This window comes from Crocuta crocuta, unplaced genomic scaffold (genome assembly GCF_008692635.1).
Source record: "Crocuta crocuta isolate KB4526 unplaced genomic scaffold, BGI_CrCroc_1.0 scaffold6, whole genome shotgun sequence".
NCBI lineage: Eukaryota > Metazoa > Chordata > Mammalia > Carnivora > Hyaenidae > Crocuta > Crocuta crocuta.
The window spans coordinates 9,049,692-9,077,657 of record NW_027531917.1 but is presented as its reverse complement, the minus strand read 5'-3'; the positions used below and the strand labels follow the sequence as shown (position 1 = coordinate 9,077,657).

At 36.2% G+C, this 27,966-nt stretch overlaps 1 protein-coding gene across 5 annotated transcripts in view; it reads left to right on the top strand.

Moving 5' to 3' along the window:
- EPHA3 (EPH receptor A3) overlaps positions 1–27,966 on the top strand; it is a 351,638-nt gene that overhangs the window by 205,879 nt on the left and 117,793 nt on the right. For all 5 annotated transcript variants that reach the window (XM_077774854.1, XM_077774853.1, XM_077774856.1 and 2 more), the window contains exons 4-5: positions 19,919–20,074; positions 20,782–21,117. In XM_077774854.1, the coding sequence (XP_077630980.1) occupies positions 19,919–20,074; positions 20,782–21,117 (492 nt within the window). The remainder of the gene's footprint in view (positions 1–19,918; positions 20,075–20,781; positions 21,118–27,966) is intronic.

The window sequence follows — 27,966 nt, the reverse complement described above, 5'->3', positions numbered from 1 at the left end:
CAAAGATGTATGGGACATAATTCCTCTTCTCAATGAATTTTCAATGTAATAGGGCTGAGAACCCCACAGAGAGATAATGAGAATATAACATACTGAAATTGAAGCATACCCAGGTGTTAAAATTACCAACAGAGAAGCCACATAGTTAGTATACCAGTCAGGATCATGAGAAAACTAAAACTTGAAGAGGCTAAGCACAGTGATGCCACTCATCAGAACTCTGTCCAGAGGAGGGGCCTTGCCCCAAATGTGTCCTGTCAGGAGACAGGCTGATTCTTTGTGAACATGGGGTCCTCGGGTTGCACAAAATGATGCCATGAAATGTTGAAATAGCTTCTCTCTCTTTTAACGCTAAACAATCTGGTGAATTCCCTACAAAGATAAGAAGGTTGTCAGTAGACTAGGCTCATGGTATAACAGATTGCTCTTAATGTGCCTCCTATAAATATCTGTAGAAACAAATCTGAAATACTCTTAGATTTGGGCACCTGGGTGGCTCCGTCGGTTAAGTGTCCTACTCTTGATTTCAGCTCAGGTCATGATCTCCGGATTTCTGTCAGTGCAGAGCCTTCTTGGGATTCTGTCTCTCTGCTCCTCTCCCAGTTGTGTTCTCTCTCTCTTTCTCTCTCCCTCTCTCCTTCTCTCAACATAAATAATCTTAAAAAAACCAAAATACTCTTAGGTTTATCTCTAAAATAATGGTATACTTTATATGACATATAGAACATTTATAAATAATGTTTTCTGTTAATATAAAAATGTATGTACTTAAGCAATGGCTATGTTCCAAATATTCAGAATTCTAAGCACTAGAAATTTCTAACACTGAAAAAACCGCCTAATTCTAAGAAGGGTAACTCATTGTCTTATTTGCATTGTTGTACAGCATGTTTTATTAGTAATACTGTATTTAGAAGAATGACAGGCAAATATGCATGTACCTAGAATTCAAATAGAAAATAATGGGGGAAACCAGATGCAAGTGCCAGCTCCCTGCTGGCCTCCTCCCACGATGCCCCAGCCTTTCACTTCATCTGGTGCAGCAGCATTTCCGTGGCCTCCAGCTGTGGTCAGAATAGCGTTCATCGCGTGCTATTCCCTAGTGTCCCAAAGGTGTTTAATTTTCAAGTTATAGTTGACACAGAGGAATAGAAATTCAGCAAATGAAAGAGTAACTTGAGATAAGAAACTAAAGGTGACTACAGGGATATTATCTTTGCTTTAGGGGAAACATATTTTCCAATGTAATCATTGAACCATCTGTGTCATCTTCTGATCCTGGGAGACCAATGCTAAATAGATGAGGAAGTCTATTTATTCTAGGATATAGGATTTTAAATAAAAGAATCCTGCGATTTCTTTTAAGCCACGGAGCTACCTGGCAAGGGTTTTAAATCCTCATTTAAACTAAATTATATGCTTATTTAAGATCTTAATTACCAAAAATTGGTTTTAGGTGACGGGTGATGAATATAGAAATACGACATCACAAAAAGTATCTGCAAGTCTTTTACAAGTTCTGAAAAATCATTAATGGAATGTGCAAACATGTTACTGTTGACTAAAAAAATATTTTATTCATGTGATGATGAAGTAACAACCTACCTATATGAATAGATGCTATAAATTTCTCTATAAAGTAAAATTAAAAAGGAATTTCTAAAATAGAATCAACATTGTACTTGCTACTAAAAAGTCAATCCTGTACCCATAGTAATCGATAGAAGAAAGAATGATGGATAATATAAATTCGGGGAGAGGTGTTTGTGTTTTCTTTCTGTTTCTCCATGAGGAAGTATATACCACGGATTTGTTATGTTAGACTGTTACCAGGGTTCAGTAAGGTAACATGCATGTAGAGTAAAATGTTATCAAAACCATATGCACCCAGGTTAAACTGACTTAGGAAACATTTGCTAGCTGCTTGAAGTTCTATGCTGTGAGCATAATGGAAGCAACAGGTGAGCTGAAGGAAGACTTGGTGTCAAGTTCTTCTCTACCACCTTTTGAGGCTAGGCTCTGGGACAAGTTCCCTCAACATAAGATAACACCTAGCTATATAGGGCCAGTCAGGACTAGAACACGAGTCTATTGCCTCTCAATTTGAGGCTGCTCTTCCTCCTACGTGGAAGGATAGACTTGAATATGGAAGCTGCACTTAAACTTCAAACTAAAATAATAGTAAGCTCAAATAGTTAAATATTAAGATAAAATAAGTGAAAATAGTTTCTGCTCTGAGAAATGTTCTGAAACCACTTTATTAATTGAGCAGCTCCTTTCAGTATCTGCTATTCCTTTAAAATTGCCAGAATCTTCTACTCACTTGTTAATTGCTTGTGAGTCTGTGGAATGTTTAATTTAACAAAAAGGTTAGAGATAAGCAGAAGGGAGTACAATAGAGCCTTGAAAACCAGTTTGGGCAAAGGAGCAGGCTTTAAAGTATAAATAAATACTATAATGAAATCGAATCTTTAAATATTGAATTAATAAATGTTTTTACATGAAGAGACTTCAAGTTGTACTACTTTTGCAAAATCAAAAGAACGAGAAAGATGAGTTAAAACAACATTCTATAAATGATAGTAAGTTTCTTGAAAGAATATTGTTTACAAAGCTGAATTACTGCTTCTATTTAGATGTATAAACATATTGGCTTCTTAAATCTATAATACCTTATACAATGTGAGACTGAAGTATTCTATCTCTCAGGTTTCAATTACCATAGAGTTAAGTCTAGAATTTTGGTAAAATTATATAAATTTTGGCATTAATTATTTAAATGAATCTCCTTTATTGAGAAAGTCCATTGGGAACAAAAAAAAGCAATAACCATACAAAAAACCAGTACATACTTATCTTATTCAGGAGAGTTTCCTATTTGGCACCAAGGAATTATTCAAGTATCCATTGGGTCTTTAGAAATAAGTCTGTGATCGCCTAAAAGAGCTGCCAATTATTGCCATATGTGAATGTGGTTTTTGTAATCTGGACACCTCTCCCATAGGATTTGGACTAATAGCTCTAGCCTTTTACTTCTCATAAACTGTCAGAAAAGCTATCAGACAGGGGAGGCATTGGTCAGTGCCAACATGATACAGATTTGGACAAGTGGCTGAAAGTTAAAAAGATCAGCATCACCTTAGCAACAGTCTGTACTTATGGAGAAATAAGACTCAGGAAAATGAAAGAATTTCAAAGTCAGATTAATTTTGGAGCTCGGTGAAAGAAAGATTCCTCAAGAAGTGAGGACAAGATGTGAAGGGAAGTCAGCCAAGTTTGTAAGTGTTTACTAGTGCATATGGCAGCCAAAAAAAATAAAAATAAAAATAAAACTGCCAGTATTGGGTGTGAGAAGAATGAATCTGAATAAAGAAGCTAAGAGGCTGTGAGCTACAAGTTGGAGGTAATCATTTCAGTTGCCTCTGAGGGGACCCATTCTGTGTTGGTCCTTCCACCAGTAAATACAAAGATTTCAAACAGGGTAAAGTTATTCGTAGTGTGTAATGAGAGGGACTGGCATATCCACAAGGAACCAAGGGCGAAACATTACTCTGGTTTGTCTATATTAAATATAAGTTGTGTAGATATGAGATATTATGGAAATCTCCAGAGTCACAAAGAGGTAGTTGGAAATACTGGATAGAGTGAAGGGCTGGCTGAATAACCATCGGTCATGTACTTGGACAAGAGGATGCTCTTTTGTGAAATGTTTTTGTGAACTTAAAAAATACAATTTTAATGGAGAAAGATATTGCAATAATACTTTAAGGAGAAACAAATGCCTAATACATCTCAAAAATAGAAAATTAGGAAAAGGCAAATGTGGTTTAATATTGATCAAATACACTGAAAAATCTATTGGTTTATGTCATAGATTTTAGAAATGTTTGTTTGGGTATATCATGAATGTTTAAATGCTTGTATAAATATATATTAATACTTAATAATTTATAATATGTATTTGAAACTTACCATACACTTGTTTAATTCTTAAAAAATCCTGCTAAGATTCTTTTACTGTCCCCATTTTATAGATAGAGACTGGTATGAAGAGACTTTTTAACTTATTCAGTTACATACGTAGTAAGTGATGGAGTTAAAATTTGAACCTGATCTGTCTGAAACTGTGTTCCTCACAATTACAATATGCACATTAAAATAATATCTCTTATTAGGTATGCCTGGGTGGCTCAGTTGGTTAAGTGTCCAGCTTTGGCTCAGGTCATGATCTCATGGCTCACGAGTTCAAGCTCTGCGTTGGGTTCTTGCTGACAACTCAGAGCCCAGAGCCTGCTTCGGATTCTGTGTCTCCCTGTCTCTGCCCCTCCCCCACTCGGCTCTGTCTTTGTCTCTCAAAAATAAATGAACATTAAAAAAAATTTTTTTAATATCTCCTATTGATTTTCCTGAATCGATGTTGCATTTTAAATTGTTAGGTCAATAGTCATGATATAGTTTTGTTGATATGCTCATAAATTTTCTCCTTTTTTGCTTTGGGATAAATAGTGTATACTGATAAAAATCAGGCAAATGTTGGAGTCCACAGAACACAAGTTTTCTGTTTTGGAGTCCACATATCTGGTTCATGAGCAAGTCAAAAGCAATATTCTATTCTGAAAAGAATCACCCAACTCAGTAAAGACAGTTTTCCCAATGTGTCTGTGACATGGAACCTTTCTCTATTAGTATTTTATTGTAATCTTTTTTGCCTTAAACGAAACTATAGATTGCTTGATCATGTTGTGTTCTCTGGAAACCCATATTTTTGATAAACATTTCATTTGTTGACAATAAACAAAAGCTTATGTGACAGAGAAAACTTAAGTTGGCATTTTCATTAAAATGAGAATATTGGAATTAGTTCCTTTTTTTACTGTTTTTATTCCAACTTCACTTTTTTAAAAAATTTTTATTTGAAAGAGAGAGAGAGAATCTAAGCATCTCTGCAGTGCAAAGCCCAACCTGGGGCTCAATCCCACAATCCTGGGATCATGACCCAAGCTGAAATCAAGAGCAGATGCTCAACTGACTTAGCCACCCAGGCTCTCTGGAATCAGTTTCTTTATAGTACAAATATGATAAATGCTACACAGTTTAGTACAGCAAATGCTTGCTTGGCTAACTCAATGAAACATATGCAGACTTACATTGTGTGTCCTTACCCATATATTCATTCATTCCCTAACTCAAAATATAGGAATAATACCCAACAACTTGAACAAAAAACTCAGATACCACTTCTTAAGGTTTTTCCACCTTATATTTTCATCAGTTCTGTCTCCAAGATCTGTCAATATAATCTAGATAATATACCTTAAATGAATATACTTCTTTCTATGGCCATAACTATTTCTCCGTCTATGTCATAACATCTCTAATTTGGAGTATTTTAGTAGTCCCCTGTGTACTCCATTGCATGAAACTTTTCAGTGACTTCCCACACTTACTATATGAAAATAAGCCCTAAATATAACCTTCAGAGCACTGCAAGGACTAATTTGTCTGCATGCCCCCCCAGACTAAATTGAGGCTCTCTGTTTCAGCTTTGATTTTTTTCTTTCACTTTCAAAACTCTCAAAATTCTTGCCTCAGGGATTTTACCCCAAAATGATATGTCGTCCATTTTTTGCTTCTGTTTTTTATATATCATATAAATCTTGTAATGTTTTGTATGTATCATGGAAAATGATAGTCCTTAATTTTAAGATCAGATGGTAGCTATATCATCATCATCATCATAATTATTATTATTATTCAATTCTAAATCCTCTTACTCCTTTTTGTTCTGAACTTACTTAAGATGTTCATTTAGGGAAAAAAAAGTTTCTTTAGGAAAAATAACTCATATTTTCTTTTATCCTAGACATATTTGTTTAAACATAATTCAAGAATTTTTTTAAAAGAAATGTTTAGAAGAAACTGAGGGGGGTGGTGCCTGGGTGGTTCAGTTGATCAAGCATTCGACTCCTGATTTCGGCTCAAGTCATGACCTTACATGGGTCATGAGATCAAGACCCATGTTGGGCTCTGTGCTGGGCATGAAGCCTGATTGGGATTCTCTCCCTCTCTCTCTACCCTTGTCCCCCACTTCCTCTCTCTGTCCCGCAAAAAAAATTAAAAGAAAAAGAAACTGAGAGTTTTCTTTATTTCTAGCTTTAAAATATGACTTACGATTATGAGTAATCATAAAGATAATTACATATTAGGTATATATTACATATAGTACATTATATATTTCTACACTTAGCACCTAATGGAACACATAATTTTATAAAAATTGTCCTTCTTCCATGTATTTTCATCATGAAACTTTATAATTGATTCATAGCATGAGACTGATCCTTTAAGGGAAGATTTATTACACTAAGATGTTTATGATTTGTTGAACCTAGTAATTGTGCATGGGAAATACTATAATGGGACATTACTATGGAGAGATGAATACAACTTTCATTCTTCTCTCAAAATGTATTGGTTGCTTTTTGTGAGCCAAGCATTTTCATAGGTGCCAAAGAATAAAGGGGGAGGGGGGGAGCATGAAGTGCTTATTATCTTATCACACTACAGTGATATAATAGCAATTGAGTTTTAAAGAATAGAATGTTACTGATACATATGTTTTATGAAAGCATGGTTAGGTCATCAGTATTTAGTTTATATGTAGTTCTAATAACTATATTACTGTTACAAGGCATATCTGTTATCAACTGACTTGAGCACAATTTGGGAAGAAGGATTTCAGATAGTGGAAATTTCTCCTGCTGGTAAGAATGCAGATTGTGAAATGTGAAGGCAGGTCAGAATGGGTGCTGGATATGCCCTTGGGTGATTTCAGTTAATCCTGAACATGAGTGAATTTCTTTTAGTCACAAAAATTTATTATTTGTTTTAGGTATAGCTCCCTACTCTATATCACATAGATTGAAAGTACTATGAAACTAAGATTTCCTTAGAAGGAAAATGATATGGATCCAGCAGTTACAAATTATGTGTGGGCATTTTAGATGTACTATTTTCTAGATTAATTAATGAAAATTTTATTGGTTTCTAAATCTATTGATACTCAGTTGGGCTTAATGTGTAATCAGAGTGACAAGTACAGATTGGGGGCAGTGCAGAAGACTTTGCTAGGCATCATTTCTGAAGTGCAACAAGTCTACCCCAAAGTCTTCAGAAAAGTGCTATTTTTTCCACTCTTGTTGGTAACCTGAGCATTTGCTCTTCAATATACACTTTGCAGAATTCCAAAAACAATGTTATATTTTAGTGAAAATTATCTATCAACTATATAATAGACAAAGTTGAATGTTTTACTTTCCTAGGCTGCTTAAGAGTTCTTAATGTCCAGGGGACTAAAGCAATAAAGTAGAATTGCATTAGCCCTTTAAGTTTTTGATCGGAAACTATTTAAGAGTATGCCTTTTTCCCCTACAGAATAAAGTTCCTTGTTTCAGCTGATAACGTAAAGTAGGAAATGTATTCTATGGTGAGCAGGCAGACTCTGCAAAGGCATCCCACTCACAAATACCTTTCTAACCTACAACAGTGAAGCATTCCCTCTTCCCAGTGACCAGAAATGTCTTCCGTCGAGCCATTCACCTCGCTGCACATAAGCTTGAGATATTATTGAAAACTACTATCTACAGTTACTGCAGTAAAATGAAGTAAGCAATTTCTTTGTGTGCCCAATAAGATGTCTATTATCTCTATAGTCACATTGTATCTTTTTTGTTGTTAATTTTAGAGTGCTGGATATACTGCCAATCTACATCAGATACCACTTTAAAATTTTACAGAATGAGAAGGCAGTGTATACAAAATACATAAATACCTGTGTCTAAGAAATCCTCAGACTTAGATTTTGTTTCTGTTTACAACACCTAATAGAGGGATAAGTAGTCAGTGCACTAATATCAGTAAGCCTCAGTTATCTCTCAGGAAAAATAGGTAATACCTGTCTCCCAGGATCACTGTGAGTACAGAAGTAAAATACAAGTGCAGCGCTAGACATGGAGGAGATTTTCAGTAAATGGTATTTGTTATATTACGTGGAGCTGAGAACTATCAATTTAAGTAGATTGATCTGGGGAAGACGCTGCTAATTGATAATGCATAATGCCTGGATTTTCTTTCTTTTGTCTTTTTGTTTTTTTCCCAATCTTTATTTAAGTTCCAGTTAATTAACATACAGTGTAAAATTAGTTTCAAATGTAGAGTTTAGTGATTCCTCATTTACATACAATACTGCCTGAGTTTTCTGAGGCTGCTGGGTTTAGATGTGACTTAATGTCCCATCCCCAGGCCAGTCCCTCACCTCTCTAGCCTCCTATGCAAAACTAAACCCCCAAATTTGCAGACTATAAGAAGACAATTATCCTAAATGAGATTCTCAAGTCAATCAATGCAATTTTAAATAGTAACTCCAAAGGGTAGGTAGGCGGAATATATTGATCTCTGGCTTGAAGAAACAGTTGCAAAATCTTCTCTGTGGTTTTAATTACAAAACACATACACACACACACAGACACACACACTCCCGTATACAGACCACTTTTTCCTTCTTTCCCTCCCTCTCCCTTTCTCTTTCTCTCTTTGTCTCCGCACAACCCCCTCACTTCAAGGGTGGCAATTCTAAGCACAGGTGACCAAATCATCATCATATGTAAAATGATCAAAAAGAGTGAACAAAAATGGCAGACACGCTTCCACTTTAGTTCTTTATCCTTATATTATAAACATCTAATGTGTCCAAGTTATTTGTACTAGAAAAGTGATAGATGTTTGCCAGCTAAAAATAATGTGGTTTAATATTTACTCTGTAATAGTTTCTTATCTTTCTCCCATTCTTTCTGCCCTTTAATTCTCTCTTCCTCTTACATGAATATAAGTTAATTTAATCTTCCTATCCTTTTCATTCTATACATCTGTCTCCCAAGTTGCATGTAAAGTTCTAGAATAATAGTCATAACAATGAAAAAAGGATTATGCTTATATTTAGAAGTTAACCGCCTTATTTTTTTTAATTTTTATTTATTTTTGAGAGAGAGACAGACAGACATAAGAGCACGAGCTGAGGAGGGGCAGAGAGAGAGAGGGAGACACAGAATCCGAAGCAGGCTGCAGGCTCTGAGCTGTCAGCACAGAGCCCAATACGGGGCTTGAACTCACAGACTGGGAGATCATGATCTGAGCCGAAGTCAGACGCTTAACCAACTGAGCCACCCAGGTGCCCTCAAAATTAACCACTTTAAGGAATTCAAGCCTGATTCTTTTTATTTTCATAATGCCATTAAATACTATTATCTATTACTGTGTTACTTGCCCATGAGATTCTTCCCTATATTTTGAGAAGTTTATTTTTACTTTAATTAGGGTGTAGGGAGAGATATTTTGGATTTTTGGCATACATATTAGAATAAACCTACATATATGAAACCTTATTAGTGACCTTTTCCTTTCTTTGCAAACTTCATTTTCTAATGTAAAAAGAAATTTTTTTTCTTGAATAGTATGAAATTGATTTTATGTAAAATTCAAATATATAGACATGCTGTGCTGTACAGTTATGAACATTCATGTCTTGCCTAAGCAATTTCAAAATAGATGATTGGTTGAAATTTTTATGAAACACTTACTTGGCTAATGGTTGTGTTGGTTCCATGGGCATCTGTTTATGGTCATCTGTTTATTTTTTGTGCTTTCTTTGAGAAGTCCGTTCTTATCCACCTAGGGAATGAAATTTCAGAAAATGCTGACTAGGAATCTGTTTTTATCTTGGAGCAAATATTTACTTTAAATGTAAAAAAGAAATGAAAAAAAGAAACCCTTGAATTATATGAATTAATTTTTTCTTCTATGTTCCCTTACAAATGTTGGCCATTTGTAAATATTGAATTCAAACCAAGTATTGAATACTTTTAAATTGGACACTTTTAGTTGGTAATATTTTGTGATCATAAAGTGAAATACTTGACATATAAATGATACATTATTGGTTTATTTTAAACACCTCACTTGCTTTTAAAGTTTATTTATTTATTTTGAGAGAAAGAGAGTAAATAGGAAAGGGGCAGAGAGAGAGGAAGAGAGAGTATCCCAAGCAGGCTCCACTCTGTCAGTGCAGAGCCCAATGCATGGGTCAATCTCATGAACCATGAGATCATGATCGGAGCCAAAATCAAGATTCAGAGGCTTAACCAACTGAGCCATCCAAGTATCCCAAAAATCCATTACTTTTTGACCATAATATTGTCGGTCATTTTAATGAATCTCACAAAATAGAAATGGGATGGAAAGCTGATAGATTATAGTATGTATTGAAGTATAAATTTGAAAATTGCAGATGTTTCCTCAGGAAAAAAAAGGACATTATTTTGAAGTAAACTAATCTAAAAAATAAAGGAAGTCTAAAGGGCCTCTGATACAATATAATGATGTCACCACTTCTCAGAATTCTATAGGATGATCTCTTTTGGAGAGTGGATAATTAATAATATAACTAAGAGGGTAAATATTTTTGCATTGTGTGTTGTAGCATTTACGGAATTTTGTTTTGATTTGTTTTTCCTCTGAGCTTTCTACTTTTTATAGGTTTCCCTTTAAATTCATGATTTAAATAAAATTGTGCTATTTTCTGTATAAATGTTCCCAGGTGAGGTATAGTTACTTGAGATTAAAATGTGAAATTCACTAGGGCGCTTGGGTGACTTGTCAGTTAAGGTCCAACTTCAGCTTAGAACATGATCTCAGAGTCCATGAGTTTGAGCCCTGCATTAAACTCTGCGCAGGTAGTGCAGAGACTGAAGCCTGCTTCAGTTCCTGTGTCTCCCTCTCTCTCTGCCCCTCCACAGCTTGCACTCTGTCTGTCTGTCTCTCTCTCAAAATATAAATAAACATTAAAAATTTCTTTAGAAATGTGAAATTCATATTAGTGAAGCTACCAACATTCATAGTCAATGTTAATTTCCCCCCATGCTGCATTTTTTAAAGAAGAGAGAAGAAAAAGGAAACACCTAGAGCAGTATAATGGAAACAAGAACTATAAAAACCTTGGTGAGAGCGTGTGTGAGTTTATGTGTGTTTGTGTGCATATTAGTGAGTGAGAGTGTGATCTTGATGCATAAATCCAAGCCAGCCACACATGTAGTATGCATAGTTAGTTTCTTACTTTCCTGACATGAACCTAAAGCTCATGACTGTGTCTCAAACTCCTACTCTGGGTTACTTCAAATCTATTATGGAAATTCTATTTGCCTAAAATTATTGATTTTATTTATAATGTATATATTGGAGTGGTGACCTCCCCATGCTCTAGCTAAGGTTCCAATGCAGCCTGGAAGATCCTAATCTGTTGTAGGGAAGGCCTACTCAAATATAGAGGTGACTTTCCTTCTCCAAAACCCTTTCCTGGGAATAGTTTTCTTAGACATCCCACTGTTCTCCAGGTCTAAAGAAAACTTCTGCACTGTTCCAAAAGGGCAGGCTGTCCCTCAGTATGCCCTGAGTATATATCTGAGCCCTATGCATTTTACATTCCCCATAATAAAACCCCATAAACATGATTTTGACTTTCATACCCCCGCCTTCCACCTCTTTTAGTATTTACCTATTCATCACATACATCTTCCTGTGGGTTTGTAAACTTAGTTAATGGGTCTTGCTCTCTGGGCATTGATAATTAAAGATAGAAAAACTCAACTAGTGCTACTCAGGATACACAGCTCTTCCTCGAAGGTGGAAGACAACTGAAAAGCAGGCAGAACACAACATCCTTAGGATGGGTGGCTGTTTTAGTATTCTCTTTGTGGTGAGCGTACATTGGATATATTTCAGTTTTACTGGCACCTGTCTTGCTAAATCTGATAGAACAACAACAAACACAATAAAGTCTTGTTACTCAGCTATCTTTGAGCCACACTAGATTGTGATTGATTCTGTTGTGTTTAATGGTATGGTGGCATTTTGCCTTAGGCCTTTTTTATTGAACAGTGGAAGGAACAGAAGAAGGAAACACTTGATCACTTTGTAAATGCTGCACATTGCAGGCAGGGTTTAATGACTGAACATTGCCACTTCCAGTGTATTGAAATGCCTGGGCCTTGCCTCAAAGCATTGTACCTCTATTCAAATGGCAAAGAATAGAGTTCCTGTAAGATTGTGGAGTGCAGCTCATTTTGGGAATAAACAGTTGCTTTGACCTTGTACTGGCAAATAGACCCTGTCAGGCCTGGAATTGCAAGGCCAGGAAATCATCTGTTTAGTCAGTGCTGGTTCTGGTCATTAGTTTGTGTTTATGGCTGGGAATTGATAATATATCCCTGTGTATATGGGGCTAAAGTCTGAATACTAAAAAGGACCTATTTACCAACAGCTTTATTTTTTAATTTAAAGTTAATTCAAATTGAAATGAGCCTTTTAACCCGTAATTAGGACCATGTTTTCTCTTAAAAGTCAACCACATTAGTCAACTGGAGACAAAATTCACTTTGCAATTGAAAGGCTGTCTACTTTCTTTCAACAGTAGCCACCATGGTTTACTCAGTGCATTTGTTTTCCTTTTACTATGGTAACTTGACCCATTCTCTGTATCAGCCTGGCTCAAACCCATCAATTAGGACTTAGAGGAAAGTATGCTATGTAATTTGGGAATAAGGCCAAGATTCTATCTTGAAGCTTTTTTATAATTATTATTCATTGTATACGCAGTGCTCATAATACTCTCTATTTCATACTTTTCCTTTGTTAGTTTCTGAAGCTGATTGTTACTTTACTCCCCTATTGACCTGCAGTACTTAGTTCCTGTTTTATTGTTACTTCTTCATAAATAAGGAATCGGCAGATTCCCAAAATATTTTTAATTCATTCACTACAAACTGGTATTATTTTGGCTTCCTTCTATTATTTATTAACATTTTTAGTGTTTCTCAATAGCAAATTAACATTTGGCAAGGGCTTTATCATTTTTGTTCCACTGAGGACTAACTTGGGGTTTTTCAAAAAGTTTTGGGTTTGCTCAATAAATGAGCAAGCATATTCTCACTAACTCAGCACTTAAATTAGGGAAACTAAAAATCTAGATTAGCAAGGAAAAGACAAGTTAAACCTCACTACAGATTAACAGAAGAGAAATGTATTCTCTTAAATTATGTTTTCAATAGTGAGCTCATTCCCCTTGTCATTAAAAAAGAAAAAAAATCATCTTACAAAATTAAAAAGAATAATTAATATAGACTTAACTGTGCTATTGGTTAAACTGAGACTATAAAACAGAATTATTTGGGGGTCAATTTATATCTCAGTGCATTCAATCATGAAATCATTGCATCCTTTGAATACATACTGCTCTGACACAGGAAAACACTGAAAAGAGTAAAGATCTGTCATTTCTTTTTCAAGTATATTTCTTTTAAGTCAGAAGAGAACCTTCTTTCTTTGTCTTGTTACCCTATGTGATTTTATAATTTCAGTAGCTAATTTTAATTCTTAAAGCAGTGATGAAAAGTGAAGATACTTTGATATACAGTATTTTTTTTTCTTTCTCCTTAGAAAGTTGTAGGAATCCTACAAATTTTGGTACACAAAGTATTAATCTTTTAAGTGTCAACCTGAAGAGTTTTTAGAGATAAGCTAGCCAATGTCCATCATCTGATAAATGAAAAACTAGAGACGTAGAGAGAATAACTGATTGCACGGTACTCATTCACTTCAAAACTGCATCTTATCAACTTCTAGATGCTGGACATTTTGCTAGACACTGGGCATAAAATGAATAGGAAGTAACTCCTGTCTCTGGATTGCTCAAGGTCTAACCTGAGAACACAGAGTAACTACTAAAAATGGAACTTCAGACTTATTTCTAGAAAAGAAAGTCACTATCCCAAAGACTTTATTAAAATTTGAGTACACCTGGGCAGTGACTTTGAGATAACACCTATTTAGGAGAAAAAACTACATCAAAACCTGCATTTCTTCCTTTCTAGTCCAGTGTTCTTCCTATAAAATGCTGAAAACAACTTGAAGTGTTGGATTAAAAAGAAGAGAAATTGAAGAATTTCTTGATGAAAACAACACTAAAATGTATGAAAATTGTCTTAGCAATTACATTTTCAAGGGAGGAGATCCATTTCTAAAATAACCATGCCATTTAGAATTTGGCTTTTTAAACCTAGGATTATAACTTTTATCACCGTAGGACCAGACACAATAAAGTATCTTGGTCATTTTGGAGATTAATACATATTGTTTGAGGAATATCAATAAACAAAACCAACACTGTCTGAGCAACTCACATTACTTAGTAAATCCATGCTGATATCCAGTAAGGTTTCAGTTTCAGGAAGTGATACCTCTGGCTTTTAATGGTTATTAACTTATATTCATGGATCATCCTACTTTGACTTATCGACACAAAACCAAAGGTGAGAGTTCCTGACACACTTATTTCGAAAATCTTCATTACAGGAAGGGAATAAAACATTTATGGGAACACATAAACAAGGGTGGACCTTTTGCCTCAACTTAAGCAATATTAAAGTGTTTAGGTACTCCTTGGTTTGCCTACTCTGAGATTGAAATCTGTGAATAATTTTACCAGTGTTCTTATCAGTCAAACACTGGTAAAATTATAACTTAGGTTATCTGAAGAAATCTGTAAATTAGAATTCTGTCATTTTGGCAGCAAGGTTTTTTTTTAACTTTTTAATGTTTATTTTTGAGAGAGAGAGAGACAGAGTGCGAGCGGGAGAGGGGTAGAGAGAGAGGGAGACAGAATCCAAAGCAGGCTCCAGGCTCTGAGCTGTCAGCATAGAGCCTGACGCAGGGCTCAAACTCAGGGGCCATGAGATGATGACCTGAGCCGAAGTCGGACATGCAACCCGACTGAGCCACCCAGGCCCCTGGTAGCAGGTTTTGAATATGTGTGTATCTATCTTATTTCAATATTGATTTAGTAGCTGGCCTGCACCAGGGAAGGCCTTAACTATTTAGAATATTATTATTATTATTATTTTAAAACTTAAGAGCACCTGGGTGGCTCAGTCAGTTAAGCATCTGACTTTGGCTTAGGTCATGATCTCACTCACAGCCTGTGATTTCCAGCCCCGTGTGTCAGGCTCTGACACCTCGAGCCTGAGCCTGCTTAGCGTTCTGTGACTCCCTCTTTCTGTCTCCCAACCCCCAACCCGCTCACACTCGGTCTCTCTCTCTTTCACAAAAATGAATAAACATTTAAAAAAATAAAACTGGATGAATCTGAGTCCGTGCCCTTTTCTCCCTGTTTTTTTTTTCTTGATGTTCTATAGTAAGTTGACTAAGATTTCCCTTAAGTAATGAAAGAAAACATTACTTTCTACTCCTTTACCTGATTTTTTTATGTGCTGAAATTTTCCAGTCTCTGAAATAATACTTAAGTGAAAGAAATGTGCAGATTGTTCTATCACTGGTTTTCAATTCAAGGATAAAGGAAGTTCTTTGAAATTAGTCATTGCTTTTACTACTCAAAGCAAGATACTAAAACACAAGTATTTATGCCCTTTAGAGGTAAAGTTTCACATTCATCCAGTAGGATTTTTTTTGAAAGATGAAGAAGTTACAATAGATACATAGGTATTTAAGCACAAATCAACTTCAAGGAAAGGAGATTATTTGTCAGTGGGAAAAATTCAAAAGGAAGTACTTCATATAAAAAATTTCTTCCATGCATTTAAAGAGACTGTTCCCTAATAGTGTAGTTTTACTAGTGAGTATAAATTATTCAGTCATATTCTCAAATTTGTTGAACAATTTTGTTAAAAGATGTAAAGATCCTGCTTGTAGCAAGAAAGGAAAAATTTACTTGTATGACTCCCACAGGTAGTGGGTCGTGCAGTTTCTGAGGTGGCAGACTCGGCCCTTCCAGCAAACACATGCTTGGCCGTCTTCCGTAATAATGCTAGACATCAAATAGAAAATCCTAGAGAAAAGCAAGAAAATATTACCCTTTCTGAAATAGTTTCTTACTAGGTGTAGATGACAAAAGACGTGGCATTCGTTTAATTAAGTTTCAGATTACAATTCTTCAGTGTCATAATAGCAGTTTAGAGTTTTAGAAAAAAAATTCATGGTTCTAGATAATAATTTACTTCAATAAGCAATTTATATAAAATTAAAAGCAAAAAAGCCTCTTTTGTGTTTTTAAATGTTTATTTTGAGAGACAGAGAGAGAGAGAGCGAGCAGAAAAGGGCAGAGAGAAAGGGAAAAAGAGGGAGAATCCCAAGCAGCCTCCACATCAGTATGGAGCTCAACACAAGGGCTCCATCTAACAACTGTGAGATCATGACCTGAGCCAAAATCAAGACTCAGACACTTAACCCACTGAGCCATCCAGGTGCCCCTTCTTTTTCAGATTAGACCAACTGAATTTTCGTTATCTTGGGGATGCTACTTTTTCTGCTTGTGCTTCAATTGTCCATTCTGCAAAATTAGGAGATTAATATCTGCTCAATGATTTTGACACAACTACTGTGAGATTCCATTGAGATGGTACCTATGAAAGCTTTTCAGAAAGAGTAAAGATGTCTATAAAATTTAGGGTGTTGGGGCGCCTGGGTGGCTTAGTCGGTTAAGCGTCCGACTTTCGCTTGGTTCATGATCTCGCGGTTCATGGGTTCGAGCCCCGCGTTGGGCTCTGTGCTGACAGCCAGCTCAGAGCCTGGAGCCTGTTTCAGTCTGTGACTCCCTCTCTCTCTGACCCTCCCCTGCTCGCGCTGTCTCTCTCTCTTTCCTGGAAATAAATAAAACATTAAAAAAAAAAATTTATAAAATTTAGGGTGTTGTATGGAACCTATTATCATATTATGCATAAAGTTGAAATTTTATGGAAATCAACAAATCAGATAGGTGAAATCTGTCAGCCAGCTACCACGTTCCCGGAGATGCAGTGTAGAGGCTATCTCTAACTATGTGTCATCTCAAGTCCTGGAGCTCTGGGTCCTCAGACGTACAACACACAGACTGGTCAGTGTGATTTATTAGGATCTTTTTAGCTCCATTAGTCTATAATTCTATTTAGTACCTCTCACCTACATTCTTTGCTTGTCTTACATCCTTTAGAAATATTTTCTGCTATAGAGATAAAAAAAACTTGCCCATGGTGAGTTACACAAATAGGATGTTATTTTTCTGACATTCTTGGAAATATTGAGAGAGGTGCTAGCTGAATCAGCAAGTGCAGATTACACATCTAATTTTCTTGGCCTTTAACTTATTGTCACATGTAAACCATTATGCCAAGAATCAATGCTGAAATAATATAGGTGGAATGGCTTCTGTTACATTTGGATCATCTTAGAAGAAAAAGAAAGAAAAAGGTATCCCAAAGGCTTTCATCAGATTTCTGTTTGTATCTCTTTGCCCATCGTTTGGCCATCACTTTGGCCATCCATAACTATTCGCGATTATGTCTGTGTCAGGGAGTACTTGGCAGAGTGCGATTCTGAACAAAATCAAAATTCTATTTGCAAGCAGAAAGCAGATTTAGGTGTTTAGTATGCAACCAACAGCACCCATCATGTTTCTCTACTTAACAGTTTGTCTTTCCTGTTGATCTATTTGTGTATTTCATTATGCTACTTATAGGCCAATCTTTTGCCATCTTTTCATAATCTTTCTCAAATGAGATGCCTTCTCTTTAGTTCATCCAATAGCTCAATCAGAACAGAATGCTTACTCCATGTGGTCTGTGTTAAACGTCTGTTGCCCACTTTCAATTGCAAGGGCCCTTTTAAGATGGACAGAATTAGGGACATTGGTATCTTCAAGGCTAACAAAAAGCCTGAATAAGAGTAAATGATTAACGAATGTTCATTAAATAGAATATATATGTGTCTACCTATCTTTTACTATTATTATATCTAAGGTTATTTAATCATATTTAGATAAAGTCTAGTTAATAGTTTGTGTCCCATTCTTAACTTTTAGGTTTATTAACTGTAGCTACTTTCAAGTTATTATTAGAAGTCCTGTGCTGTAGCTAACAAGTGAGTATATGATTGTCTTGTCTTTTCTTTAAACATCACAGAGTATAGCCATTTATAATATTAACAAAAAGTGACTGAGTGTTTAGTGAATACCTTTATGCTAAATGTTGTAAAAACCATAAAAACCTCAAATAAAAACATACAGATAAACTTACAGGCAACCAAAAAAAAAAACAAAATAAACTGGAACACTGCAACTCAATCTTTTAAAGACTCGAGCATTGCTATCTTACAAACTTAAAGGCACTCAGTGAGCTAAATTGAAACCAGAAGTTAAGTGCATAGTTTGTTTATACTTTATATCATTTCTCCCAGAGGCAATATGACATGAGATATGAGTGGAAGTTTCTAACCAATGCTCAGGAACAATGATCAAAAGTTTATAATCCTAATCCACTTTTGGTCAGGAAAATAGAATTTATCTGAGTGGCTCTCAATGTGACACCAAAAGTTGTTCCACTTAATGTAAGATGGTGCTAGCACGGCCATTCTTGATAGAAACTAGAAAACAGCAAGACTAGGTTAATGATTGCTATCATTTTAACTTATTCTAATTGTTTGTCTTGATAGTGTATTTCCCTTGACAATGTATTTCTCAAGAAACATTCAGTAGGAAGATACACTATTATGGATATAAAGTGTTACCTTTCAAAATGCATTTAATGATTGTGAAAGTTAAGATTTGTTCACACAGGCTTTACTTGCATGTGAATAATCTGTTATTCACAATATAAAGCTGATAAAGAAAAATTCTGGGATTCAGATCACCTACAGGGCATATTTTATATATAAGTGCTTTAAACCATTACATCTCAACATAGCATTGAAATTGAGTTTTAGAGATTTAAGAAATCACTGACTTCAGAGATAATCTGGAAGAAACTTAAAAATTTTGGACCCTGACTTTAATCCTCAAAACAATGTTAAGAGACTTCTTAGGATTTTTCACTATGATTTCAGTTCTCCATGTAATTCTGAAAACAGATCACACTAACCATTACAACATTTTGAATTTTACATCAGATTAAACAAAAACAATACAGATTTAAAAATACAATATTTCTGTAAAATCAATAAATATATTAGGAATACTAAATGGGCAGCTGAAATAAATATTTCACGACCAGATTCATTGGGCTTAATGAAACACATCATTCAGAGATGGCTGGAAAGAAATAAGAGGGCACAGTTATTTAGAAAGCTTTAATCTAATAATTATTTACAAGTAGATCAGTTTAAATAGAAATTATATGTCACTATGTTTTTGAGATACAGACAAGGAAATTTTTTAAAAATCTTCAGTTTAGACCACTGCCATAGAAGTTATAGCACTAGAAGAACATTGTCAAGGCAGAAAAAAATATATAGCTCATGAGAACCCATGCATCATGAATCTTGAAATAACGAAGCCATGATTTCTTCCTTCAGTTGCTTAAAATTTGTGGGGATGGGGTTGTGCACACAGAAATCAATTAGAAAGCGAGCGAGTATGTAACGTAGTGCTAACTGTGCGCAGATAGTGTACACATTGCATCATGTTTTAAAAGGGAATGGCTACATGATGACATGGCTTTGCTGTATTTTTCTCCACAAATAGTTCAATGCCAAGCAAAGCTGTGAAAACATGAGCTGGAAATTTCATCACACTCTAGTGCCAAAATAATCTAAATCTTCAGGGTTTTTTTTTTTTTCCCTTTAACATTTGGTGCAAATTCAAGAGTATATGTGGAGAAACTACACTGGGTCACATTATTTGCTTCTGTAAATTCTGGAAGGAAAAAAATGGATTTTTTTTTATTCCTAATGAATTCATCCCCTAACATTCTGAAATCCATTTTACTTATTTTCAAAACTACATTTTCAAAATGATCACCGGATGTTAAAAGAGTCGCTTTGTTTGTAGCTTGCCGACCAGGCTTCTACAAGGCTGCGGATGGTAATGTGAAATGTGCCAAGTGCCCGCCGCACAGTTCTACTCACGAAGATGGTTCAGTGAACTGCAGGTGTGAGAATAAGTACTTCCGAGCAGACAGAGACCCTCCATCCATGGCTTGTACCCGTGAGTAGTTTTGCTGCAACCCATGCTTCCATGTTTCTTTTATTTATTTATTTTTTTATTCTTGATATTGTGCTTCTTTCTTCTTCTTTTTTTTTTTTTTAAAAGCATCTGGCCCATTTCCTTCCGCTTTCCATGTGCAAATTGAAAGCTTTCTCTGCTTCACTCTCCATGCTCGGCTCACCACAAATGCAACATTTATCACGCAAAATGAATTAGTTTTTAAAGCACTTCCTGCAACAGGACCCCCAGAAAGAAAGAAAATTTTCTGTATCTTGGTTCAGATCTTGTATTACATTTGACAGAATATGGGAGGTTACAGCCATGGGATTTGGGTTTTTACATTTCTATTCCCTCTTGTTACATGTAGGTCATAGGTCATAGGGAAAAAGGACTAAGATTTATAAAACTAATAGTAAAGTTTTCATAACTATTCACAAGGGCATTGAATTTAGTAGTAAATACCCTCGTTGGACTTTGTGAATGTATCTTCAACCTTGAGTCAAAACTCCCCCGCCCATGGCTTAGGGACGATAGTGCTCTTGAATCCATGTGTCTATAATCTCATGGATCCTCTAAGGACGAATTAAAAGTATATAATAGAGACAAGATGGTTATTTACCTCTTTCAGTTCCATTGTAAATTATCTATTTCCCTTGTAGTAGAAAACAGAAGTGAGGCTCATTAATCTTTGTTGAACTACTTTACAGGACCTCCATCTGCACCAAGAAATGTTATCTCTAATATAAACGAGACCTCGGTCATCCTGGACTGGAGCTGGCCCCTGGACACAGGAGGCCGGAAAGATGTTACCTTCAACATCATATGTAGAAAATGTGGGTGGAATGTAAAACAGTGTGAGCCATGCAGCCCAAATGTCCGCTTCCTCCCTCGACAGTTTGGACTCACCAACACCACAGTGACAGTGACAGACCTCCTGGCACATACGAACTACACCTTTGAGATTGATGCTATTAACGGGGTGTCAGAGCTGAGCTCACCACCAAGACAGTTCGCTGCAGTCAGCATCACAACCAACCAGGCTGGTGAGTACGTGCTGGATTCTTTCGGCTCTCACCATCTCAGAGCCAAGTCATGATTTTGAAATCGAGTGTGGAAAAAAGGGTAGGGAAAGGCAACGATTTGAAAGAGTCCCAGAATGTTCTCTTCTGTCACGTTTAGGCAATTATGCTACATTAAATAACTAAATTTAATTCATCAGGTAGGAATAAATCATATTTATTAGATAATTTTAATGGTTTAACCCATTGTTTTTCAATTTGGAATCTTTAAATAATTGAGGCTCTGGAGATGGTGCTTATGAGGCTCCTTGAAACATTTTTATATTTCAAACAACTTAATAGACATTGAACCTTAGCTTGCAAAACGTTATATAGGATACCTAAAACTACAAATAGTTTTGCCTTAGTTATAATTATATCATGTTTATGTAGAGTTATTCAGTTAACTTTATGCACCTCTGAAACTGAGTATTATAGCTCAGATAGAGATAATCCTGATTAATTAAGAATAAGAAAAAAATTCATTTTATTTGATACATATCATTTATTTAAAATTCAAAATAGGGAATTTGTGGAGAAGCATAGTGAAAAGAGGTCTTGGTGGAGAACAGTTGGAATCACTGATCTAAAAATGTTTGCAAATATAGTTTACTTTTATATTTTCTATATTTCTGCTATATTTCCCACTGACAATCTTTTTTTCCAATTAAAACAAAACACTGCATTGGTAGGTTGTAAGCAAAGGCATTTTTTTTGAAAAAAAAGTTTTTTAATCTTTATTTTTGAGAGAGAGACACACACAGATTGTGAGCAGGGGAGGGGCAGAGAGAGAGGGAGACACAGAATCTGAAGCAGGCTTCATGCTCTAAGCTGTCAGCACAGAGCTTGATGCCAGGGCCGAACTCACAAATGGTGAGATCAGACCTGAGCCGGAAGTCGGACGCTCAACCGACTGAGCCACAGATGTTCCCTACCCAAAGGCCCTGCAAAGGCCCTTTAATATAGAATGGAAAAATGAAACAACAGCCAACTTCTCACCTTTCTGTATCTTACATCCACAACATTTCTCTTCTCTTCACTGTTAGTAAATCTTGTTCTTTCAGTCACCCCTTAAATCTTCTATGTGTTTTCTCATTCTCTGATAATTCTTATGATTTTTTTTTATTATGGCTTTTTTGTTTGTTTGTTTGTTTTTTAGCTCTGCGGTATCCACAGTTACTTATGGGACTTTAGTTGTGATTCTCTCAAACGTATGGAAAGGTCATTATACTTTACACAGTATACACAAGTGGCATATCCGTGATGCCCCTTTGAGATAAGGTGATCACGATGTTTCCATTATTGATAACTGTGATGAATGAGTATGAGTTTTCCTTTGTAGTCAACCAAGGCTGTGCAGAGTTAAGCTGATAGATATCCATTGTACATAATTGTTGCTGTAAGGTATCATAGTTAGGGATACTATGTTCTAAGCAGTTCAAGAAGAAATATCATTGCATCCATTAGGCACAAATAAATAGCAGAGCCAAAATGGGAGAAAAGGGAGAGAGAGAGAGACATGATGCACCCTGAGAATGCTTCAATTAGACCTACAGTTTCTCTTGTCTGCTCCCAGGTGGGCTCACCCCTGAGCTGGACGTCAGGATTGAGAGGCAACTTTGCCTCTTACCTGCATTTGGCTTAAATTGTGGAAGCCCCTCTGCTTTCTCAGGGGACTCGCCCTGCACCCTGGGGATAGTGGAAAGTGTACTGGATGCCACAGGAAAAGGGAAAGACAACTGGATTCTCTCTTTAGCTGGAAGAGGTCTCAGAACAGCAGCCAAATAACTAGCTAAAGTCACCGCTTTTGTTTCTCTCACTTGGCTGGCTCAGGGAGATCGTGAAACTACCAAAGGTACACAGTTAAGAGATGTCACCCGGGGCTAATAATCATTAAGTATGTGCCAGTATGACTTCGCTGGTTATACTAGTTCAAAGTAGTTCTAACTACTTCTGCAAGGGAGTTGTGCAAAAACATCTGTATGTATTCATTTCTCAGGTATCCTGGGTAGCCCCCGAAATCCAATATCTCAGCCCCACCTATTCTTTCTCATAGTCTAGCAGCTGAAAGATAAATGCTGGCATAAGAGGGGGTCTTCAGAGCTCTACAGTGGAACTCCTCCTTCTTGAAGGGTCCTTATCCCTGCTATGTCATTAATACGTATTTTGAATATAACTCTTGGGAGAGTCCATGTTCAACTGTTCCTTTCTGATTCCAAATCCCTCTTTGGGTCCTACTTTGCTTCTGGTCTTCTATATTGATAAAACACTTACACTTTTATATGGTCATGGTGATAAATAAACTTTATTTGTGGAAAAGACATGGCTTCTAAGTGAAGTGTGCTGAATCACCTTTTTAATCTTGCTTACTGAATCTGTGTTTTTTCCCACTGGAAGCTAGGTCTCAGACCAAACAACATATGCTTTTGCTTTGCTTTAGTTAAAGATATTTAAACTTTGTAACTAATAATATTTAAAAATTTGTAACTTCAGTTTATGTAACTGTCTTCCATGAGAGAAAAAGATGAGTAATGCTATTGCTATATATTGCATGATTATAGCTTCTCAGATTCAGTGAACACGGGAATTTTAAGAAATTATAATTATGTGGCAAATGGCTTTCCCCAATCCTATATTTCATGCTGATTTACTACCTTGTTTAAAATAGGAGCATCAATCTGGGTTATAATTATCTCCCAAGTCAAATGGAAACGTATAAAAACAAGCAAGAGCTCCTTCTTTCCTGTGTTATCATTGGCCTCTGGCTTTCTGACAATGCGTTTATCAGGAAACTAATAGTTCCAGATATAGTCAGTGAATGAATCTAGGTAAGGGCAAACAAGAGCAGGCCAAGACATTAAAAAATGAATGGGGTTGATGCTTTGGCCCTCCCAGTTACAAATCGCAGGGTAAGACAGATTCAGCAGGGGTGATATCAGTTACTCTCTCTAACCCCACCATCATTTAAAAAAAAAAAATAATCACAAATTTGTCTACAGTATGCACCACAGGCATTTATGTATTTATTTCAGGGTATCATTTTGTGTGCCTGGGGTGCTACAGGTCTTTGCTCCATCTTCAAATCCCCACAGTAAGAGATATAAGCAAGATTAGGAGCAATGCCATTTCTCCAGGGAGTATTTCTTTGTTTTGCTTTATTTTTGTTCTTGTGAAGGTTAATGGACTGGTAGCCTTGAAAAATGAGCTCTCTACCTCTAGAAAGATATGGCTGTGACAGATATGATGCCATGGTGTTTAAATTCCTCCTAGTCTCTCTATCTTTGACAAGGATATAAAGGGAGTACATGAATGTGTCCCTTTTAATTTAGTTTGTGAGATTGAGTTTGTTGATTTTTCTCTTGATTACATTGTGAAAGCTATGTGATGATCAAATGATAAGGCACCTTCTAAATTGTAGGGATTATGTTGTAAATTCAGATGTTAGTTCAATACTTTCACAAGGTATCCCAGTGAGATCAAAAGCATGGTCTCTCCATACAGATTGTATCTATCCGTAAATCTGTTAGTCAAACATACCAGAAAACATTGCAAATTGCAAAGCAAAAATCTGTAAAGTTGTAACTAGGGTAAATTGTTACTTCCTGTTTTTGTCCTGGAATGAACATATTTACCTTTCACTTCTGGAAACAATCATTCCACGAGTGAAATATCTGTCTGTTTATTCTCAGCCTCCATAACAGAATCTGCCCCCTTCTCACTATCCTATAGCTTGTAATGATCCCAGACTAAAATAAGGAGCACTAATAGAGACCTGAGGGGCTTTCAGTTTTGAGGTCCACCCCACCCCCATTTTATAGCTGGAGAAACTGAGATCCTAGAGGCTTTTCTAACATTTCATCAAGAGATAAAACTTTCATTTATGTGTCCCAACTCCAATGCCATTTCCAACTTCTATCCTCATATTCTTTCTGTTATCCTAGGATTCATGCCATGTGGCTACGAAAGTAAATGCTGCCTTGGAGACAGAGAGGGTCTTTGCTGAAACATTTACTCTAACTTATTCCATCCCTAGTAAACTTGGTCCTTGCTTCTCAGCCATCTATCACAGGGTTACTTAGGGGCGTTCTGCAAGAGATCTTCCTTATCATCTCTACTCTTCCAAAAACCCAGTCTCATCCTTCACGCCCTCATTCTCCACAGCTGATTTTCCCTCTGTGATATTGTGATTTATAATAAGCAATAATATATTTGGTTTTGGTTCCAGTTCAGGGTGCAAGTCTCCTAAAACCCTTGGAATTTCCTAAGTGATAAGAGTAATAAAGAGCTATTCTGTTATTCATAACAACCCCCATTCAACGACACCTGTGTTTATGTTAATGAATTGACTTTTGGACAACCCTAAGGATGGGGTTTGATTGCTGCGGGAACCAAACTCCGTAATTAGAAAGTTGAAACTTTCAACTCCTTTATCGCCCACCCCCAAGCCCAGGATTAGGGAGAGGAGGCTGTTGATGATTTAATCAATCTTGCCTACATAATGAAGCCTCCTTAAAAGCCCAGAGGATGGGCTTTTGGGTTGGTGAACAGATACAGGTACTGGTAGGTGACATTCCTGGAGAGAGGGTGGGAGCTGTGCCTCTTCCCCCATACCTTGCCCTGTACATCTCTTCTATCTGGCTGTTGTCAGGTTGTATCTTTTTATAATAAGCTGGCCATCTAGAAAGTAAAATGTTTTCCTGAGTTCTATGAGCTACTATAGCAAAGTAATTGGATCCATGGAGGAGGTAGTGGGAATCTCTGACTTACAGCTGGTGGGACAGCATTACAGGTAACAACTTGGACTTGAGATTAGCAGCTAAAATGAGGGCAGGGGAGCCTTGTGGGACTGGGCTCCTAACCCCGAGAGTTGATGCTAATTCCAGGTAGATAGTATCAGACATGAATTCCTTGTAGGATACCCAGCTTATGGGTCAGAATTGCTTGGTGTGGGGAAGTCCCCACACATTTGGTAACCAGAAGTGAAGTGCTCTGTGAGTTAAGTATTGAGATTAGAGGAGACTTATCAGAGTGTTGTTTTTTCTTCTTACACTGTCCTCACTTATCAAGATTGTAAAGGTTCAGAGGAAAAAGAAAATGCTACTCTTCCCTGCCACAGTTTCTTNACTTGCTAACTCCCACTGATTCCTGAGTCTTTATAGAATGTGCAAATGTCCTCCCCATCTAGTATCTTTAACATGCCCTCTCCTGGCTTTTTCCCTTTGCCTTTTGTGTTGTATAGGTGTTCATTCATCTTAGAGGGGTCTACAAATAATCAAATAACAGCAGCAGCAATAACAACACACACAAAAGTGTGTGCATGCATTACCAAAGGTTTGACTCATCAAGATTTCATCCTATTTTTCTCCTGATTTTCAATCTAAGATTAGATTTTTTTTTCACAGAATAATCCTTCTCCTTTTGTTCTTTCATTCATGGTTTGATTTCTGCCCTCATTTGACAGCAAGTCCCCTCCTGGAAGCCAGTAATGATTTCCTCTTTGTGTCTCCATGTTAAATCATTAGGAAGAATATAAACTTCATGAGGCCATAGACTTTGTCTGATGTTCACCTTTTTATATTTTGAACTTAGAACAAAGAGAACAAAGCCTTCTAGCACCTTGTAATATCTCAAATGTTTACTGAATTAATGAATTATTTATAATGGACATTTCCATAATTCAAAAATTAAAATATAATCTCTCTCAAATAGCTTTCTTTCCTTATTTTTTTTCCTCACTACTAAGACAACCATCCTTTACCCCAGTTCACCAGATTCTAATCTAACATTTAGAAACGTCTTTGGTTCATCTTCTACATTTAAGAAGTTGTCACATGCCCTTGATTTTTCCTTTCAATTGTTTTGAATCCTCATGCTTTTTCTCTATACTTAGTGTTAGTTTTTTTAAATTCCTTGTCATAACATTTTTTAAATAAATGATGTGATTAATTATAATAGTCATCTTTTAATTGTGTTAAGACTCTAAGATAAAAAAGAGTAGGAAAATCCACTGAGATATATATAAAAAGTGTTGATGGATTAACAAAAACATTTGAGCACCTCTTTTATGTGCATGTCACATCTGCCCCAGCCATGCAGGAATTTACCATCTGAGTATAGAATTAAAGACAATCTATATGAAATAAATAAATTTACTTAAGACACTAAGCAATGAAATGAGTTAAGGTGTCACAGTTAATGATTTTAGGGAAACCTTTGAAAAAGAGTCAGATGTATATTGAAAAATAGAAATAAATCAGATAGATATAAAGAAAAAGAAATATGTATAACACATTATTGGAGTTGAGTTCCCTAAGTAACAGGAAGGCTAGATTGAGAGGAGGAAATTGATTTTATCAATGGGTAACAAGAAACCAGGTTAGATAGTAAAGGAAAGCCAATGGGATTTTGGGGAGAGATACCAATTTTGAGTGGAAAAGTAACTTCATTAGATTTGTGTTTTAAGAAATAATATTGAAAAGAATGGCAGGCATGGGGGGCACCTGGGTGGCTCAGTTAAGCATCTGACTCTTGATTTTAGCTCAGGTCATGATCTAGCTGTTCACGCCCCACATTGGCCTCCAGATTGACAGCACAGAGCCTGCTTAAGATTTTCTCACCCTCACCCTCTCAAAATAAATAAGCAAGCTTAAAAAAAAAAAAGAAAAGGGAGTAAGTTAATAAATAAAATTCTTAGGGGCACCTGGGTGGCTCCGTCGGTTGAGCATCCAACTTCAGCTCAGGTCATGGTCTCGCAGTTGATGAATTCGAGCCCTGCATCAGGCTCTGTGCTAACAAATAGCTCAGAGCCTGGAGGCTGCTTCAGATTCTATGTCT